The sequence below is a fragment of the Arctopsyche grandis genome, chromosome 7, assembly GCF_051622035.1.
Source record: "Arctopsyche grandis isolate Sample6627 chromosome 7, ASM5162203v2, whole genome shotgun sequence".
NCBI classification, from domain to species: Eukaryota; Metazoa; Arthropoda; class Insecta; order Trichoptera; family Hydropsychidae; genus Arctopsyche; species Arctopsyche grandis.
Genome location: NC_135361.1, coordinates 31,692,680 through 31,715,269, shown reverse-complemented (window position 1 = coordinate 31,715,269; position 22,590 = coordinate 31,692,680). Strand labels below are relative to the sequence as shown.

General features: G+C 31.7%; 1 protein-coding gene across 2 annotated transcripts in view; it reads left to right on the top strand.

Annotated features, from left to right (window-relative positions):
- LOC143914205 (GATA-binding factor C-like) overlaps window positions 1-22,590 on the top strand; it is a 140,462-nt gene that overhangs the window by 39,974 nt on the left and 77,898 nt on the right. Inside the window, exon 3 of one of the 2 annotated variants that reach the window (XM_077434318.1) lies at window positions 12,325-12,470. In XM_077434318.1, coding sequence (XP_077290444.1) covers window positions 12,325-12,470 — 146 coding nt within the window. Of the gene's footprint in view, window positions 1-12,324; window positions 12,477-22,590 lie in introns of both variants that reach the window. The other variant, XM_077434317.1, reaches the window with a different exon arrangement.

Here is a 22,590-nt window from a genome sequence, read left to right as displayed (position 1 = left end):
GCGAGTTGAATAAGGCAAGATTCGATAAGTTCTGAAACTTGCCTTATTTAACTTGCCAGAAAGATCCAACTCAATTTTAATAATTGCATCTGTGCACATTGAAAGGTTACTCGTCATCTGATGTGCAATCTATCATTCGAGAAAACGAGAATTACGTTTAAAGCTGCCGTTCTGTTAATCTGGCGATTTTAGAGCGGATGCACCAAACCCAATTTTAATTTAATTTTGTTAGTAATCATAGTATTATATTATTCTAATGTTGATGTACAGCATAATAGGAAATAGAGCTCAAAAAACTCTTTACAATTCTTATAAATGGTCATAGTACATCTAATACATAATTTTTATTAAAGCCTCTCTAAAGTCGACGATCTAAAGCAGATTGTGTTTATACCTGACAGTATTAGAAGTCTATTTATACGCGAATGCAGTATGAACAGACCTTAATTTATTTATTCATTTATACAGGTTAAAACCGATTTTAGTAAATTAAATAATATAAATTATTTAATTTACTAAAATCGATTTACTAAAAAAAAAGGAAACACAATATTCTGAATGGATCTTATAAACCGACCAAAAGTAATATTAAATATGTCAGTGTAAATAATACGTTTATTCTGCCTTTCCGATATTCTCGACATATCAAAATTAAAGAAGTGATAACAATTTGTGAATTAAGTCAAACAGAAATAGTGTTTTTGGAACTGAAATTTGGACTTTCATCACTTTCAAATATAACGGCTCATATGTACAATAATCAAACGCCTACCATTTATAAAGTCAAACTTTACCTACGTCATTGTTTTCATATCACGAAAGCGTGTTTCATCTAATAACGAATCACAAAACTGCGTGGGACAAAATTGCGGGGACGAAACCGCGCAAACCAAAATAGCGCAGTGCATATATGCACAAATATATAAACAAGAAAATAAATATAAAAACAGTTTTAATGTACAAGAAAAATTCAAAAGTACCCAGAACTGAGCGATAACATTGTTTCGTTATTGAAACCACTATTTTAGTTTTAAATTTCTGTACTTACTCAACACTTTACTGCTGAATTGTTGATACAGGATAGCAATTTTTTTTACAATAATTCGAGATTTGGAAAAAATGTTCTAAATGGTTAGTATTTACATATGTAATAATCAAAACAATGTGGAAGTTGACTTAATAAATTGTAGACTTCTGTGTAAGTCATTCGCCTTGACACGTGTGATCGATTTAAATGTTTAGCTTCAAATGTACTCTTAAGAAGTAATTTAGAATTTTAGCATTTATGTATGTATGTACTGCCTAAATATACAATAATGATTGAATATAAAACGGATATGTATGAATCGTCTATTTTATGAAACATAAAGTATAGTACTTCAAACATCTGTAAGTTTATTCATAAAATAATGAATCATATTGCAAGTGAAATACACGACGAAGAATGAACTAGATATAGTGTCGTATGTAGTAAGCACTATTACAATTGTAGTAGATATTGAGTACAGTTTTGTATGTAGTAAGCACTTGTTTAATTGTAGTAGGTATTGAGTACAGATATATATTTTATTTGATTTATGAAAGTCAGTACTTTGTATAGTGCTAAAGGGAAGATAAGTAAGCTGTCAAAGCTTTTCTGAAATTTATTACAAATGGAAATGTAGACGTAAGTACAGGAATATATATAGGTAAAATGTATATGATGTATGTATGTATGTAGAGTACTCGTATGTTTTTTTGTGGGAAATGTTCCGTTTTGTTTAAAACGATCACAGGTGTATTGGAAATTGAAAATGATATTGAAAACAATGCATTACATACATTTGGAAGACAGAGGTCGATCAATCACGTATTAATAACAACACAGTGGAATGTTACTAACTTTCAAATGGAAGCTTTGACGTTGTCGAAACACTACATACATATGTAATTAACAAACAATCGAATTAACAATGTAGTGTTTATGTATGTAAAAAAAATCGCTTCGATGTTTGTACTAGTTAAGGCATACATGCTGACGTACAAGAGCTGGTACAATCATCGTCATAGTTTCATTGTCATTGGTGGAGGGTTTTTCCTACATATGATTAATATTATACTATCGTAACGTAATGTGATCGAATTTTCATTTTATGAAACTCATCCTCGCCGCCTCCGGTTTTCACGGCGATTAATTCTGCACGTTTAATAATAATAATTGAACCGGCCCCGGTTTTCCTTACGGGTCTTGCTCAACCGGTTTTCGCTACTTTTCCGTTTCCTCAATTAAAACCCGACCGACGAAAACAATGAAAACCTCGTATACGGCAATTTTTAAACGTCACGTGTGTGCATCGCTTGCACAATACCCTGGCGCGCGTACAATCGTAATTGAAATGCTAGGCTCAGTTCTAAAAAGGCCAATGTCGAAGCCTACAGTCATGGGAAATCGGGTGATATTTGCAATTTATTTTATTTGTGAATGTATATATATAATACTTTTGACTTTTTAAGTGCATTTATAAAGTTTAAACCGAACCTATCTGAGTATCGATCGATAAAACTGACTGAAATAGAATAAAAAAATGTATTTTTAAAAGAAATTTTGAATTGAAATGTTAAAAAAATCTCATTGTATAAAAAAAATTGTGGTTTGGTTCATTATTTAATAATATTTCGAGTCTTTGAAAGAAACGACGAATACAAATAGAATCATTTTACCATATATTGTATTGTGTTGTGAACAAAAGCTGGTTGTTTGTTGTCTGTTATCTGTTGGCAGATACACAAGTTGGTGGCCTTTGAGAAACCTCTACGACGGATAAATTGTTAGATATTTGTCGGCAGGCAAGTCGTGAATCATCAACTTAAGAATTAGGCTAAAAAAAGTTAAAATCAATACTTTATATTATGTGTAGACTTAAGGATATGGAAGGTTTCACTCTAAAGTTCTTTCAGAATAAAGTTACAGATTTATGTATAATAAACGACCTTGTGCAACGTACATATGTGACATGACACTGATCGATTTCCGGTTTGCTAAAAATATTTATAGCTATACAAATTAGCGCAAATGTGAATCACACTGGCGATTTCGTCGGTGGAAAAACTGGTTTTCGTCGCTGCTAATGGCGTGATGATGAAAAATGCATTGGCGGTTCAATCAAACGCACACAAGCATTATTATACACTATATTAATAAATACGATAAAACCAAGGACTTCGAAATCTGATTGCTTCATTTTTGAACCGTTCGGCTTTTCTTTCATCGCATAATAAAATGCAGTCGAGTATGGAAATGATTGTGGCTTGTTGAAAATTAAAAAAAAAAAAAGAGTTAAAATTGCAAGCGCATCGTGAATGAAGGAAGTATCATTATTAAGCGTGCCACGAATCCATCAAAGAAGTAATAATGCAGATGTCATAAAAGTATTGTTGTGATTATAATTATTAATAAATGCGCAAAAATGTGTGTGCGGATTGAAAAGATAATATCGCGGTAATAATTGCACGCATGATGCATTTTTATTATGGGAGTCGTAAAAGTGAGCCGAAACGGTAATTTTAAATTGTTGAATATTAATTATATGATATACAGAATGATTCACTAATGTTCGACATTTTCATTTGGATTGAAAAAGTCATTCAGACAAGTCCTAATCAATATCAAGTCGTTCACATTTAAGCACTTCCTGTAAGTAATAAGCAACGTTTGTTTGCCTTCACTTTGACACATTGATATAAATTAAGACTTAAAATTAAAATTAAGCTAATTAAACGCTTTTCAATTAAATTTTTGAATAATTCATATTTATATCATTTTTTCATTATTATTGACTATCACACTTTCATTGCAGTCCGTTTTGAATCATAACTTTTATGTGCGATTTTATCAATGAAACGTAAGCTTATAATAAAGTATGCTGTTTCAATTGCAGTTCTACAATGCTAATATTAATAATTCATACGTTTTCAATAATGATAATGAAATATAAAAAGTGAGAACGTGTACTGGCGCAATTGTTACGGTATCGATGCGTTCGACAACGGCATTAGACCGATAAAATATATTCATTTTAATTTTTACGCATAATTAAAACACACACACACACAGACGAGAGTTCATTGTAATTTATTCTCGATATATCGAAGTACGTTCATTTATGCAAATTAGATGTAGAGCAATAAAAACAATAAACATTTTATCGCTCGGGGCGACGCCGCTTAGATGTTAAACCAATATAATAAAGTTTTCGATCTGATTAGTATTATTATTGCAATAAAACAAATAGGATAAAATTACGATAATGGCAGGGTGTAAAGTGTGGTGGTACTACAAAATTATTATAATAAGCACGATGCACAATCTCCCGATCAAATTTTGACACATTTTTTTATTATTATTATCGTTATTGAGTATGTACTAGTTGTCATAATACCGGTAATTATACGAATTAATTTCAATTGTAAATTAACGTGTGCTCGTTTGAGATCATCGGATTAGATAGCGTGCTTTTAATTCGTGTTTAATTTTTACAATTGCTTAAAGATCGACTTGTATCACTTCCGATGCCTTCGAACGTTGACAATTTGTCGATTGCTCTGTAACGTTGTTTACTCGGACGATTTTATCCAAACTAGAATTATGTAAAAGATACAATCGATTCTAATTGATGATCAGCTTGACTCGATCGTTGCCATTGATTTGGATTAATATCAAAGGTGTTAATAGCATAACTTTTTTGATAAGAAGTAATATATATGTATATTACATCTGTTTATATTTTATTTTACTTTATACCACAAAATCCTAACAGGTAAAATTCCAATGCGCCTCTATTGCCAATTATACACACCGATAAACGTTTTTAACGTAGCATCATAGAGACATCTATGGACAAATTTGATAAAATTTTAACAGAATTCTATATATTAGCAAATTCGAGATGCTATTAATTCGAATTTTTGCGAGAGATAGGAAAGGTTGTCAATTTTAATGAAATCTGGTAAATTGGCAAACTCTGATAAGAAAAGATTGACTTGGAGTCACATATCCAAGCTCTGGCCATCAATACTGGTCTAGGAAACGAACACATGACCACTCAGTTGAAAGTATTACTCGTTGACCACTGAGTTACATACATATGTTGCTGGTATATGTAAGTTGATTGAAATTTCTTAATTTTAACTTTCAATATACAAATATTATATACTATAATAGATTCAGAACAGTTCTTATCATATTAAGAATCATTGAATAACAAATTGTAAGAGATTTTTTTTTAATTTTACTAAAATATCAATTTCAATTACAAAATGGTCAAAGCCTAAAAATTATGTGATATATTGTTTATTTACAAAAGGTTAATAGAGGAATTTTGTGATCGTGAAAAAATTCGACCTTAAGATTTTGACTGATTTCAGTTTTTACATAGGTAGTAAGCAGTAGACTGAAAAACATAACTTTATTAAATTTAAATAAGCAAAGATATTGGCCCAAATTGGACTTCATTGTATTTAACATGATTTACATTGAAATTAGTATGGAATTAACTCAAAAAACTCAATTATATATAATATTATAGGAATGAATGAGAACGCTCAAAAAATTACATTTATTTTAAAATAAAAATGTACATACTTTTATTAAATAAAGAATAAATTTACTAAGTAGAATTTAATGTGCATTTGCATATTTACAATGAAATTCAAACACATAAATAAAAATTCAACCAAGTCGTTCCGCACACCAACAATACACCATTCATACAAAATTACACGAAATACGAATGCAATGCTATCCCATGCATATTATAATCAACACGAACATACCCCATACACATACATATGTACATAAATAAAATTCATTAATATCTAATTTTCTTACGAACAATGGAATAGGTGCAATCTAACAACGACCCAACAACAGTCATAACATTAAAAATATATATCAAAAATAGAAAATTAAAACGTAATTTTTATAAAATTTCATATCAGTGCACTCCATTCAGTGCAATTGACATTGACCGGTCGTAAAAACCGACGGTTGTTTCATGTCTAGTTAACGCTCAATTAAACGTCATTACAAAAGAACGATATCGCCGTTCGAATCACGTCTTTGTACGGACGGACACGGTCGTTATAACTTATAAGTAACACATACACATTTATGACGTTGCGACGATGCACTTCTGTTGCAACTCGAATGCATATTGGAAAAAAATATATAACGATCCTTGAAAAAGTTGTATCTGTGTGGGTTTTATATGTATGTACTTCAGAGCTGTTATCAGCTCGGAGTCATCTCTGTACAGCTGTTTCTTTAGTGTGGTCTTAATAAGGGCACGCGGTGAAAGTGAATGAGGGGTTGAAAGTGTTTTTGTTTTTGTTCGGCGGTAAACAATGCATTTTGAGTGCAACAAGGTGGTTATGTAGCATATTCTGGCTGAATTGCCTGGCGTTACTCGGGCGACTTGGAAAATGAATATAAAATGATTCAAATTAGAGTATCATCAGATAGTATACTATACATATTTTAAATGTGATGAGAAGTTCTGATATTATAAAATCGAAATTGCCGTCATCACTAGAGTTGAATAATTGCAAATAATAAGCATCGATCAGATTCATTCATACATAGAATCAGGCTCATTACGTTCTTTGCAAGATTTTTAAAATTCACCACAAAATTACACACACACACACACCAAATTTTTTATAATTATACGTTCTTTTCATCGATATCTTTATAACGAAGGCAAAAAAATAAAAAAAATAATCGATCGGTCGCGGAAATAATTAAATCTCGTCCCGAGACCGGATCGGACCGTTCGAACCGGTCGCCCTGTACCTAAATATCTTTAACAATGTATACATATGTATATATATTTTTAATTTCGGTACAATATCTTTTTAGCCCCCCCGGTATTGACGGTGCATTTTTTACCTATATAAAAGGGTGATCCGGATTTTTTTTCTCGTGTGTGAAAAAGGCCAGTGTCGTGACAATATTGCGGTTACGTGACGGCAATAAAAGGCAGTGCCCCGGGCGCGCAGAGTCCTCCAGCTAATAGGCGCCCCTATTGTTTTTCGAGTTGTTATTTTGTGTTTTTGTGCCTTTATTTTCTTTTTTTTTTCGTGTGTGTGCCCGTTCGAGAGTCCATTATATTATATGTTGGAAAGTATCCCGGTGTCGTTGGCATACTTTTTAAAACCGTGCTATAAAATTTTCAATGTTCGCTAACTGGGTTCCTTTTTGTAAATAAATGTTATATAAAATGCGTATTGTTAAGCTTAATGTTGGCATATTGTATATATATATATATATATATATACAGTGTTTTTATCACACGAATATGTACATATGTATCTTCAAATGTTGGGAAGCAATACGTGTATATTGAGTAATTGTTTTGCGAGATTTTTAATTTTTTAGACAGGACCAAAATATATATTTTATACTAGTGCAAATCATGACATAAAATATGATGTGGTGAGATAAAAATACTGTATTTATATCAACTATAGTTCACATTTTGATTCGGTATGAATTTCAGAACACAAACAAGTGTTTGAACTTTTGAATAGATCAATAATAAAGTCGATAGTGAAAACTGATGATAATTTGATTGAAATTCGCGATCCAAATTCTATTAATAAAAATTTAAATATATTTGTAAATACGAAAAACTCACTGAAGACAGTTAAAAGTATTGTATTAAAAGTACGTTTAAAATTGAATCGTTAAAATATTTATACGCATTTAATTTCGGGGATTTTTGGCGTGTAAAATGTAGATCGCTTCATTTCGCCGCACTATTAAATACATATAAATAAACAAGTCGATAATAATAATAACAAAATACCGTACAGTCTAATATAGAAAATAATATTTAGCCGACAGACACATCGTATAGTTCGATCGTAAATAAATATACCAATTTATATTGAAGGGTGGGCGGGGTCGATTCACATTTTTTTGCCCCCCGTAAAGAAATCGAATTTTAACCCTTTTTTAGCCGGCTCTCATTTTATTTTATTCCCATACGGGATCCCACTGCCCCATCCGGCTGGTGGTTTTTCATATTAATTTTATTTTCGTACGTCGTTATTTTTTTCATTATTTTTTTCATTGTGTGTGTGTGTATGTCGATAAACGGAGGCGTGGCACTTAAATGGGCCCTTTTTTTCTCGACTTTACTCTCTTTCACCTTGTAATCGAACTAGCATTACCGATATTATAATTATACTGGGTCGTTTTCAATAATAATAATAATTTAGAGAAATTCATTCAGGAAATGTGGCATAGTTTAAATTCTTATAGGTATAATTGATTGATTCACGAAATTTTACTATTAAACAATATTTAATTAAGCATTGATTTCATTATTGAAATTTGGTTGGATTCAAAAACATATTTAAACATTGTTTATTTATAAATTTGATATATTAATGTTTCTATTAGGTATACTCGTAATTATATATCTTATAGAGGTAGATATGTAAAAAAAATACAAATAAAAGAATGATCCTTTTCAAATTAAAAATGGATGCAGGTTTTGATGAGAAAAAATTCTGGGCGAATATTTTCCTCATTTCAAAGTAAATTAAAAAAAGTTTCCACTACATTTTTAAATGTATTGTATTCATTTAAACCATGAAGCAAAACATTGAATATTTAAAATACACACTGCACTGGATATAGACTTTTTACACGTCTGTTCAAATATATTAGTCAGTGTTTTCGATGAAAAAAAATTACAAAAAAATAAATATCGGCAAAAATTCAAACTCGCACACGCGTTATAACACGCTTTTATAAAATATATTACGAGTGCTCGTACCCCGCCCATATCGTATTCGTTATAGCGGTTCGCTCCTAGTTAAAATTTAGTGCGTTTGGGCGTCGACGACGTCACAAATAACACGGTGAGTCCCTCGTGTTGTTTAGCGCCTGGGAGACGACCCCGTTCACCTCGTTTCGTTAACGAACAACGATTTTATTATATTTATTATTAAAAAAAATAGAAATTATAAAAAAACCGGGCTTTGAACGAGAGATTTTGATGCGGTAATGCGCGCGCGCGGTTGACGACACCTGGCCGCTTCGATTTAATTAACGCGACGCGAGAATACCGTTGCGTTACTTCCCGAACAGTTTGCTATGTATATATGAAACCAATATTACATATCTAATTCGTATCTGGGAACTTCCTATTATACGATTATATTGTAAATTGGTCGATTTGTTATGTAATCTTGCGTTAATTTCAATCTTAAGGTGGACATCCACGTACAGATTCATCTTTTGTATATAATCTTGGCTCTACAACAAAAAATGTCGAGAGACTTGGTTTCTGGTAATCTTTTGTCTAATGCAATTTTGGGATCACATTGACGAAACAGCTTAATTTAGTCATTAGGTATATATTATATCTTTAACCTTTGAAGGACGGAGAGTCGAGATCAAACGAGTGTCCCGAACCGGGGTCGAGTAAGACCCTAGTATTTTTTAATCAAAATAAAGCTTTTCTCAATACGAATGGGTTCAATATATATCTTATTAATCATTTTATACATCAACATAAAAAGTTTTAATCCTATATGTTTTTACTATTTTTGTATTAAAATATAACGAAAAGCATCATATAGGTAAGGCCAACAGGCGACTGCATGACTCAATACCACGCGCCAAAAGCGACGAAAACAATAGCTTACTAAAATATAGCTGTCTCTTTCTCTCGCATTGATTCATTGATCAACAAGAATATGCAAGCGAACAGTCAAAAACATGACTTATCGCTACCGCCTTTAAATCATACTTTGGAACGTAGAAATGTATAAATGTATTTTTTTTACGATGTACTCCTTTTCTAAATCATTAAAATAAATTTCTTGTAGTTCATTCTAGGACTACAAGAAATATAGGGTGTATAGCTTTGAAAACCACATAGTTATTACGAAAAACGTAAAAATTGGGGCACTTGCATACCCCAATTCGGTGAGGGAGGGTTAATATTAAATATAATACATATCAAAAAAGTTTACAATTTTCATACTAATGTGAACAAACAACTTCTTAAAACTTTAATCAAAAAATTTTATGTAGTTAATAATACAATAAATTCTTTAATAATATAAAATAATAAAAAAAATATTCATTTATCGCTAAAAATGTCCCCGCTAAATTGTACATATAAATTAACTTTTCGTAATATTTATCTATCATTATTATATAGAATAAAAATTTGAAATAAAAAAGGAAGCTCACGGGTGGGTTTCCAACCCGTGAGCTTCCTACTGATAACTCATGTTATAGTTGAGCTCATCTTGGATTTAAAATTTGGCTTTAAATTAATTTTATATATTATATTATAGCGGTACCACAAACAAATACACGGAATAAAACTAAGAACATCAGACCGATTGTTGTATCTGTTTGCAAAATAATTGCTATCTTATTTGGGAAACCGCTACGACATACAAATTGCGGAATTTGTATATCGAATGTATGAATTTTACGGAATTGATCACTTTTTATCATTTTTTTGGTTATGAATACAAACTTACGTATGATTTTAAATGTACATATGTTGATGTTAAACTATTGGAAAATTAAAAAAAAAATAGACAATTTTTACCAATCAAAATTGACAGTTTAAAGTGGAGGTTGAAAAAATCTGTACGATTGATCAATAATCGTTGACGACGTATTTGAAAGTTGATTACATTGTCACTCATTTGACGGTCATTATCATCATTGTCATTGTCACGCGTTTAGTGTGTTTTGTGTGCACAGTTTGATATAATATGTTTAATGTTTATATATTAATGTGTAAAAAAATATGATCAAAAATAAATTGAAATAACTTGCTTTTTGTCTTTAGAGGTGTCGGCGCGGCCGTACAGCACGGTCACACTCTGTTTTTTTTTCTTAAAAAAAGATTTTCAGTTTTGATATCACTTTTTCAATACTAAAAAAGTGATTTTTTGAAATTAAAAATCTGTTTTTTTATTAATAAAGTATTGTAAATTTCTTTTTAGTAATATTAATCGTTGTGTTTTGTTTTTATTTTTAAATAGTTTTGCATGTCGCATGTGTTTCGCAATGTCGTGTATTATTTTAATCGTACTTTTTATTTCGTTTTATTGATGAGAAATTGATTTAGAATATATTTTAATTGATAAGCTGGAATACGTAACGCCGAAAAATGATAATGACAATCATATTATTTCTGGAATGATGCGTTTAGTTATAAAATATGTAGTTTTAATGCACGCACGAATTGAAAATTATTGTTGTACAGTAACAACGAATCAGAATTAATAATAAACATAATTTTAAATATAATTTTAATTTAAAATAAATAAATAAATAAACAGTATTTGAGCCTGCTTTTTTCTCCTTCCCCAGCCTGCGAGGACCCAGGTAACTTATTAAAATATTACTCATTTTAATTATTATAATACTATATTATAACGATTTTTTTTTTGATATTCCCGCTTATCAAAAAGTTTTATTCAAAAAGGCTCAGTTAATTTTTGAAAATTTAATTTGAATTAAAATACGCCTAAAGAAGCGATTAAATAAATGCATGACATTTTATTATACAAATTAATACAAATTGTTCACTAACATTTTTAAAAATTATTTTAAACACAGCATGACACATTTTATCATTATTTTTTACAATCATAAATGCCTAAAAACATATTTATGCCCGAGAGTATCATTTTAACGTATATTTTTAGGCAATTATTCGCTTACATAGAAATATTCAACTGCATATCGAAAATGTCCAAATGTCTTATTTAATTTTAACCGTAATTACAATTAGTAGTAATTGCTACTTCATTAAGTTTTGATTTATCAAGATATACCGTGTTTTTTGCAATGCTTATACAGCTTGTTCATTTTTTGTATTATTTACATATTGTTAAGATTTGTATCTATTTACATATGAATTTCATTACACAAAGTATCGTGGTGTTTTTCTTTAGATGAAACGTATCGATAAGTCAGTCATTTGATTTGTTTATAATTTTTTTCGGTATCATAGAATTCTTCTCACGTTTCGGACTCAAATTTTACGAATTCAATATTAAATTTGAATAAAATATTCCTCATCGCCTGTCACGCTTTTCAACGTCATTTAACGACGAGTCGAAACAATTGCTCAATTTTAATCGCGTATGTTATTAAAAAGACCGGTTTTCCCCCCTTAAAATATATTCACCAGCTTTTGGACATGTTCGAATGTGTATGCATGTTTTTTACGAGCAAAAAATTATTATTTTTGTGAAACATTTTTTGATTTTTTTTTTCGTTTTTGTTTATATTCGCAGAAGGGCGTGAATGTGTAAACTGTGGGGCAACATCTACGCCCCTGTGGCGCAGGGACGGCACTGGACATTATTTGTGCAATGCGTGTGGACTCTACTACAAAATGAACGGCCAAAATAGGCCGCTCATCAAGCCCAAGCGACGACTGGTGAGTGTAAGATCCATTTTTATACCTTCATTTTCATACTTTTTGAAAATATTACAACTGATACACACACGGAAGTGTATCTCAACTTTATATAAAACAAATCATCACAATACCTCGTACGGATCATAAGATACAATCAATCAAACATGACCGTATGAAAATTTGCGTTTGATGAGCGTCGTTGAAACAAAATCACTTCTATCGTGCGCGGATCGTACATACTCAGTTTTTTATACGTTTTTGATGATCTTCATATCAAAAGCCTATTATATAAAACTTAGAAAACTTATATGAAAAACTTAATCGAATAATTTGAAGAAAAACTGCATTTCGGTCACATTTTCCTTTACAGTGTGACGTCACACTATCAATAGTACTGGCCTTGTTATTTACAGAAGGTGTTACATTACTTGCGGATTCGTGAGGATATTGTTCGGTTTCTAACCGGTCCTACATCGGTTTTGTGCACCCAGAGGCCTACTACACATGTCCGACTAAACTCGAGATCTCGAAACAATGCATTGTAAAGAACTGTTTCGACTGTTGTAAAAACCCCCGGGGTTCCGAAACTCGATCGAAAATCGAGGCACCCTCCTTACGAGATATTTTTTAGTATTAGCCGGTATATGCGTACACCTTTACAGGTGGCAATTAACGCATTACTGTCGGCTCTAATTGCACTTTTATTCAAATCGGACCCGACTGAGGTTATTCTCGTTCGAGTCGTGAAACTATCTCCGTACAAAGAATGCGTCACGTTTTTTTCGTTCGTTCGAATGTTTATTGCTTCTTGTAGTGATTATAATAAAATAAGGGCTTTCTTGTACATTTGTGAGTGTGAAAATTATTTAACATTGACAGTGTGATAACGGTGTGATGTTTTTTTTAGCAGTTTTTTGTATTAAATTGATAAAAATCATTGTAACATCTAGGCTTACGTTTTAACCTATATGAATATTTTCGTGATTGAAAAAAATCATATAAATTTGAATTTTATTTTAACAATTTTTTGAAATAAGTATTCTAACATGTTAACACTTTAAATACACATAGCAATACATTAAATTAAATTTTTGATACATGCTATTATATAAAAATAAAAAATATTTTCAATCCAAATCCACATGAACTTTCTGCATCTGAAGTTCAGAATCTCGAGATACATTTATTTTGTTTTATTATTCGGATCATTTATACATGTACGTGGCATCTGAAGGGTCAACTCGACCGCATCACGGGTCAAACCGAAGTTTATTGTCGTTCAATAAAATCGACACATCGATCACACTGTAGGAAAAGGCACGACATTCGCACACGCAAATAAAACATCGCAACCTTTTTTATTTCGAAACGCATAATACTTGCGAACTATTTTCCGCCGGTTATTTACGACCTGGGGTTTGCCTAACCCCTGACCGATTGTCACCGACTATAATTTATTTCCATATATATATTACAAACACCTTTACAAAGTACGTTAAGATTGAAGTTGTGCTTAGACGCGTCAGTTTGATTTGGATGATGCGGTATTAAACGAACAATAAACACGTTACCGTCCGTGAAATTATTAAAATCGACTGTTTAGTAAATGTGTTTGTTTGTTTAAATTTTTTCCTAGATATAATTTTCGGTTTTGTTCAATTATTTAAACGCGATAATCGCAGATCTCAAAGCGCGGCGCTTTGATTGAATTGAACTTCGCGGTAGGCGGTCATTAGATATGCGATCGAGATAGGCATCTTTATATGTGTTTGTATGTACCTGTGCACACCTGAGTGTGTTTGTGTATGTATTTGAGGCTTTTATAAATTTTCCGGTTAGGCGTTGTTTTGATTTCAACCTCCATTGTCGGCTAGATTTACGACCGAGTTCGAACTCGGGAGCATTCGCTCACTGAATAAATCACCCAGTGAGCCACCGAGGCCCGGTTCTCACTTCTTGCCGTTTTAAATAGCCGGAGAAAAGGGCATAAGTAATATAGAGCCGATAAAAAATGTCGGAAAAGTCCAGAAGAAAGTACAACTTGGCCGGACGCATCGATCTTAATGATATGTGACTCGTAACAGGCGTAAGGGCTCCAAGTACGAAAATTGTGGACTTTGTATACAGACTATTGAGTTTTATTGTAAAGTTGTTTAATTTGTAAAAGATTTTTATATAAAAAAAATCATTCAAATGATGTCAAAATTTGTTTGGATTTTTTCAATGGAAAAATGGTAGAATTTGGCAACTACATATGTAGGTTATTTTTATCCACATATGTAATTAAGATTTTAAGCAGGCTTATATATCATGTCGATATATGTAATGTACAGAATATCTATACTTTTATCATATCGATAATCAAAATCGTCAAATATGAATTATTATCTGTTTCATCCATTTACACCCCTTTTTGAATAAATGATAAAACATTGTATAAAATAACTTTTTGCGACTTTTTCTTCAGTTTTTGTCATTTTGAATTGTTTTTTTATTACAAACCTCTTCTTAGTTCAGAAACTATTTTGTTGTGTGACGAAGTTTGGCTTCTTATCCGATTGTTTTCATACTTTTCCATTTTGCTTGGTCTGGTCATCAATATAAGTGGAAATGATGTTCGCCATTACGATGGTGAAAAAAAAGTGTAATAGACACGTTTGAAAATACTTATTTCTATAAATATTTCTTGTTGACGTCTACCGTCCGAATTAATCGTTCAGACTGTTCGTCCAGTTTATTCCTGTTAGCCCCTTCTTATTATCTAAGAATGCTCACCAAGATGTTTCCTTTATTATACATTTTATTTTTATTTTTGGGTAAAAGCATAAATTTTAAATATGAATTAATTTAGAGATGCAGTTTCGTCCACATTCAAGTTGATGTTTTATAATAAAAAAATAGATAGATAACAAAAACAATAGTAAAATATTATAAAACCCTTCGAAAAGAGTTACTATTAAAAAAAAAAACACGTGTAGCTTTGAGATCGATGTTTAGATCTGCGAAGCTGAACAGTAGTTGAAGTATAGTACAGTTCAATTCGGTTGTTTCGCTCTTGAGTGGTGTGTGTGTGTGTCCGGTTCGAAATGTGTTAAGGCTGTATAGCGCTATTTTATGTACGAAATAACACGTGTGTGCACCGTGTTGTACAACGGCACAGGTTTCGTTTATTTTACGAGAAATGATATATGGCTGTAAATTGCGCCATAAACACCCGGTTCTTGTTCGTATTTTCGCGCAACCGGCGATCAGGGGTCGAAAACGTGCCGGCTTTCGGAACCATTCCTAACTAAGCGGAATGAGGGGACTGTGAATTGAATGTAGAAACATATTATGGAAAGATTATTTGAAATTCTACATATAAATATAAATGACAGGTTGATGAAAAAAATGCATTTTCAATTGCATACATTGCTTTGCTTTATGTAAACATTGGGAATTTTCTTTTCGTCGTGTTTAAGCGAAACCAATTACAAGTTGTGAGATTTAGAAATAAAAGCTTTACAATTAAAATGAGCATTATCTTGACGAAGATTAACGATTCGTTGATTAATTCGATCGTAATATCAATTAACATTACACGCAGTGAAAATCTCACGAGAGTGCTCTATCTGCTTGTACGCCGCGCAATAAAGGGATTATTTATCACTTTTCGATTAGGAACAATTGAAAAATTATACAAATTTTTAATTTATAGAAAAAATTAATCGAATAATAACGGACGATCGAAAAGGTTGACCGCCCGTCAATTACAGTGCGGTTCCGTTATTTAATTCGTAGCCATCGTTTTGTTTCGATTTTTTTCCGTAGTTGTTGTTTTATTTTTTTTTTGCTTTTTTATTACTTTATGACAGTTTCGATCGGCAATGCGATAGCCTATTTTTTTTAGTGACGTTTCGTAGATGTCGTGTCTACTATTTTTTTTTTTGTATTTTTATTGCTATTATTTTAGGGGGTCTGAACTGAACGAAACTCTAGTAACGATCTATAGAACGATTGATTTATATACTGACCGTATAATCGGGGCAATTAAATGTGCCAAAAATGGCACACGACACTGTCGAATATTGTAGAGCAAAAGTCGATCTTTTTCACATTCTTTTTGTATGTATGTATGTATGTATGTACATTAAATGATGTATTACCGATTAATTTTCGGGAAAAAAATATTAAAAAATAGACACACAGTAAGTTGAGCATGTTAATAATAATATTAATCGCCTTTTAATATATATAATTTAATTTATACCGTAAAATTGTACAGTACGAACTGGTGTCCTAAATCACGTTCAATTTTCTTGTCAAGACATTATGGTAATTCGAGCGCAATAATTTTATTGAACATTTTTAGAACATTTTCAATGCACTTGCATAATAAATTTCGTCATAATTTACGACCGTCATCTCTTCATATTATTATAAAATTTCAACTTGTTACATTCGCGAGAGTGACAGATCGACATTCTTCACAGAGGTCCAGTTCGTTCGCTCATCTTTTACGACATTATAATTTTATTATGACTCATTGGTGCGACGCCACTGAAAAATTCTACAGTGTAAAAAAATAAAATACATACTACTGAGATTTGTTCTTAAAATATACATTTATCAGATTCGATCGACCTTTGTCTACTATGTAAATAGACTTATAATTTTTTTCCCCAATACATATTTGCATATCTGTCAAGATTAAATTATTAAGTGTTTTTTTTTTTTAGATTTTTTTATATTGAGATGCGAACGACCGGAGATTTTTTTCGAATTTACTCGTTCCGGTCCGGTGGTTCGAGTGCCGGTAAATCCGGTAAATTTTACCCGAATCCCCCTTAAGGCGAATGCGTGGGGATACGAGTAAAATGTTCGAATCGAGTTCGAGCATTGCAAATATATTATTAGGTATAATAAATATCATAGGCTGGCTGAAAAGTACGGCCCAACCCCAGATTATTAGTCTATCATATGTATATGTAAAACTAGTAAGCGCACTTTAATGATTCCGTTTTGATTTAAATTCCCCCTTTGCATGTAACTATCAATTATTTGATTTCGCTAGGTTGATTTGAAATTGGCAGATTTATGCGATGAGCAGAACGTGCTCCTCATAATGCCAATGATTTATTTAAAAAAATTCCACGGTCGATTTATCCACGAGTAAACTGATGGTCAAATGCAGTCATGATTCCATTAAAATTGTTCACACGTGGAGAAATTTACCTTCGCAATTAGTTGGACAATTTATCGCTCGTAGGTACAAACTAGTAGGTAGTGGGTATTTCAAGGGCCCACAAAATCATTAAACAACGAATCCAACGTTTTGGATTTATAACTAATAGTTCCTTATTCACTTGCAAATCTTTTTTTCATTAGTTACGTTATAGTGATTTTTGTTTTCAACTAGATTTTTAAGATTCTGCGAAATCAATTAATTGCTCAACCAAAATTAGGTGACTTATATCTTCTATGGACAGATTGAAAATATTGTTGCAAATAGACAAAATTTAGGCCAATTAGTCAAAGATAGAAATTTGCTGATATTTTATATATTATTTCCTTCAAATTATGACGAAAAAGTATCCCTTATTACAGATCTATCTTTTCACTGTGTCAATCTTGGATAAGTAGCGATTGAAATTAATCGAACGGTTATTTTTTATTTAAAAAGTAGGTAGAATTAATTTAAGAGTATCCTTACCTAGACTATTAACTATGCACAAGCTTTAAAATGTTGTGAAATAGCGGAATTAAAACGAATATGAAAGTATGTATTTGAAATTTTGTAATATAAATTTTATATGAGATATTGCAATTTAATTTTTTTTATTGAAATTAATTGTTCAACTAGGTATGTAGCATTTGAAATTGCTAGCCAACTGTCATCACGTCAATCTGACAGATGATTCTGATGAATTTATAATGGTTAGATTCTTCATTAAAGCTTCATATCACATTTGCTAACTTCAATGACAATTTCACTCCAGTATGTCTATAGATATATTTATTTACAACAATTTCAAACAATTGTATATCAGGCATTTTTAAATTTTCGTTCATATATATTTTTTACACGAACACTTGAACTGGATAGGTCCTTTTTCATACAATAACTCGTAATTTTATTTATAATTGTTGCATTTATTAGTCGGATTTTGAAACATTTCTCATTAAACCAATCGCCATACATACATAAGTGCCTTTTTTATGTAATTTTGAAATAAAATAAAATTGCATGTTTGAAATTTAAGCCCAATCTAATTATAGGTATTTTAGAAAGTCAATCGTTGTTTGTATTGACCGATAATACAGCGATTCAAATCGAACTGATTGTGTGCGATGCGCTCGCTCGCGATTTGATGAATCACGTGGCGGAGTGGGATCGTCCAAGTCGGGGTTCCTAACAACAAACAATTTAGCTGTCGGACAGTTAGCTACTGCATAATTTGTGGTCGGGTTGTATGTATGTAGTTTACATACATACATATGCATTCGAAAAATCCGGGCTTCTTAAATAAATCATTACGCCGAGCGTGACACAAGGCGCCCGAGGCTCCCCCAATCCACACATACACACGTATGTACACATTTGAAATTGTGTATAAGGTTGTTTTTTGAAAGAACGTGTGACCTCTTAAATGTTGGGCATTTTTGTGACTCGGTTTGAAAAGGATCCATGTCGAATAAGTTGTACTTTCAAGTGCGAGCGTACAAGTGTTGAGTAATTCGAATAGACGATTTTTAATGGTATTTTCATGCGATATTAATTTTAATATGGACGAATTATATATTGGATTGTAATTGAGTCGTATTTGGGTCGGAAAGGTCAAATATTGTTTTTAGAAAAATATTACATACATACATATATATAGTTAATGATTCAATGACATGTTTTTGTATCTGTTTTAGTGTTCAGCTGGGGTTGGACTAAATTTGTGACATTTATTTTTTCGTGATGGGTTTTTGGTTCTTTTTTTTCAACCCCCCCCCCCTCTATACCCCTCTGTTAAATCGTTAGGACTACTGTTAAATAACTTATTCAAAGCAATTACGCTTTCCCACAGTGTGTGTATTGATTTATCGGTAACAAATTGTAGCGGTCGATTCGGCGAGTGTGAACGCCTTCATTTGGTTTTGTAACCGTGGACTGATTAATGGCCCATTCGCTCTCTACACATGGCATGTAGCTATACAGTGGATTTAAATTAGTCTACAGATGCTCCAGGCTTCATAAAATTCGATTTTGGACGTATTTGGACCGTTCGGGAATCACGTATTCAATCGAACAGTACATGCGTATTGCAAAATTAATGCGATGGGTGTTTTGCTCAACTTTATTTTGGAGAAAGTTGTGTGTTGGTCGCAATCCATTTAAAGCAATTTAAAGTGGTTTGGATTAACTATTCATACGGTAATAAATTAATTAAAATTGTATTAAAATATTTGATTTATTGTTGATTGAATTTTTTTGTCGTATGTGTTGGCGAATGCAATGCATGCAAATGTGATACAATTTCAGTCTTTATTATTATTTTTTTTGTTCAAGGTTAGAATATTATGTAAAACAATTTTACGAACATTTAAAAATATAATTTTAGCATTTTTACACATTTTAGAAAAAAGTGAAAAATGTTTGATGTAAATTTTTTTATTCAAAAATAAAACACCAATTTTTACAACACCAACCTTTTAATTTTTGATTAAAAGGTTTTCAAAACCATATTTATAGATTTCGCTAATTATTATAGATGTATATAAAAACGGATTTGTATGGATGTACATATGTGCGAGTGCATTGACAAGTGAGGAAATTTCAAAACAACAAATTTTAGAATACCAGGAATATACGTTATGCATAGGAATGTGGCGTGATGACCGACCGTGTCGAGGAGACGCGGGATAGCGAGGAAGTGGGTACCTGAGAGTCTAACATGTGCATCCTGATATTGAGCGACTACGCCTATAAATGACCTTACATTATATTTATATACAACATATAACTTTATTTTAATTCGTGTATCAATTCCTTTCCGAAGCCACCAGTTGAAATCAACGGGCACAACACTGTTAATATTGTTCGAACACATACATACATACATATATAGTATAGGTTCATACATTATATTACAAAAAAATTCAATTATATTTTTTTATTGCTAGTAATTATTTAAAAAAGGTATTTTTTTCAATTGAATTATATTATCAATCTATTGTGCAATGATTGAAAAATATTTTCTCGTATATATCATCATCGACGTACGTTCGCAGAGTAGTCAAATTGGAGGCGCGCGAACGACATCGTCGATTAATTCAGTCGATATTTTCCATTCGAAAACACAAAATCGTGACGGGTGCGTTTTGTGAAACGGTGGCTGGTCATTATTATTATCCACTTCATCCATAATTCATCGAGCAAGCAAGCAAGCAACAACCACTAACGTCGAATTGAAGTCTCGTATACGAAGGAGCCCTTGCCTTGTCGTCATTGTGCATTGTTGTCGAGTGCCAAACTCGACCACGCCCAAACACGCCCACGACGCCTCCTCGGTGACAACCTTCAGCCACTACCTTAATTACACACCTACAGGTAGAAAAAAATGTGTCGGTGTATGATTTTGTATTGACGTGTTGAAAAATCTTCACCTGATTAAAAAAAATAAATAAATTGAGTGAAAAGGGTTAACTTATTATAATGTATGTATTTTATAATTATAATTACAGTTTTTATTATTGTGATTTGATCAAACATTATTAAGTTCACAGTATTATACATGTGTTAAATTAAAATATGTATGTTTGTACATACATATGTATGTCAATAAACGTCTAATATGCAAACAATTTTATTATCAATTTAAGCAATCACTTTTTATTATTCAATAATGCTGATCAATTGAAGCTCATATATATTGTATGACTACACATAGCTCTTTATACCTATATACACAGACATCTATATATGTTGTAACATTTTTTGCATATGAATTTGCAATTATTTAAATACACGAAAATAATAATGTTCTCACATGCTTAAAAGTTAAAGTCATGCAAGCTCACTTTCAAATCAGAATTTATATCATAATTTGTAAAAATTAGTAATTCTTTTTCTGAATCGTTCAGTTATAAGCATTTAACATATTTTCAGAAAGTATCGACATTATTTTTGAAGAATTGTCGTCACCAATTCAGATTTCAATCTCGTCGACGTTTAGCTACGTACATACGTTTAGCTAACAACGCTAACGAGACAAGTCTCCGAATTACCTATAATGGTCGAACGGTTGCACATTTCGTTTTGCATACTTACCATACGACCATTTTCCAATTTAAATACCGATAAAAACAATAATTCACATGTATAAATCGATTGGGAAACATCGAACAATACCTACGCAAGTACTTGCGAGTGAGTATGCACATTCCGTATGCGTCTATTCGAATGCAATTTGCTCTGTAACCAAATGCAATTTACTACATCCATCGTGGGGATGTTTATGGTGTGGGTACGGGGCTATTTTTGTGTGTATGTCACATCGGTGTATTTATTACGGGAACGAAATTACAGTGTGATAAACGTTGTGCGTGAAAGTAAATTACATAGCGCTAGGCCGGTGGTTAGCGAGCCTTAACAACCCGTTGTGTGGCTCGTGTTCGACTCCCGACTTGTATGTATAAATATATGTATTGTGTGTAATAATAATAAATAAACAGGAAAAATCGATTCTGGAGGTTCGGTGGGATGTTTGAGAGGCTCCGAACCTTGGGGTTTTTGTGCGGTAATGGGTATAATGATACTAATCGAATGCGCGTTAAACGATTCGCTAATGCGAGGGTTAAGTATTGGTCTTGTTTTATGATTCTTATTTTGGGCTATTGAAATTTAAATTGTTGTAATTTTCAATGTCGTATTTGTATTTCGATTTTTAAGTGTGTGGTTTTAATCAATTCATTTGGTTATTGAGATTTAACGCTATTTTCTTTCTATTTTTAAACGTAAACATTGTTTTAAGCTCAAGTGTGCAGACTTTTAATATAACAACAATATGTAAATCCAATGTGGTTTTTATACTTTTAATTAAATATTTATCATGACAAACATTTTTATAACGTGGCATATAAATACTGTAATTTTTAACGTAAAATTTAT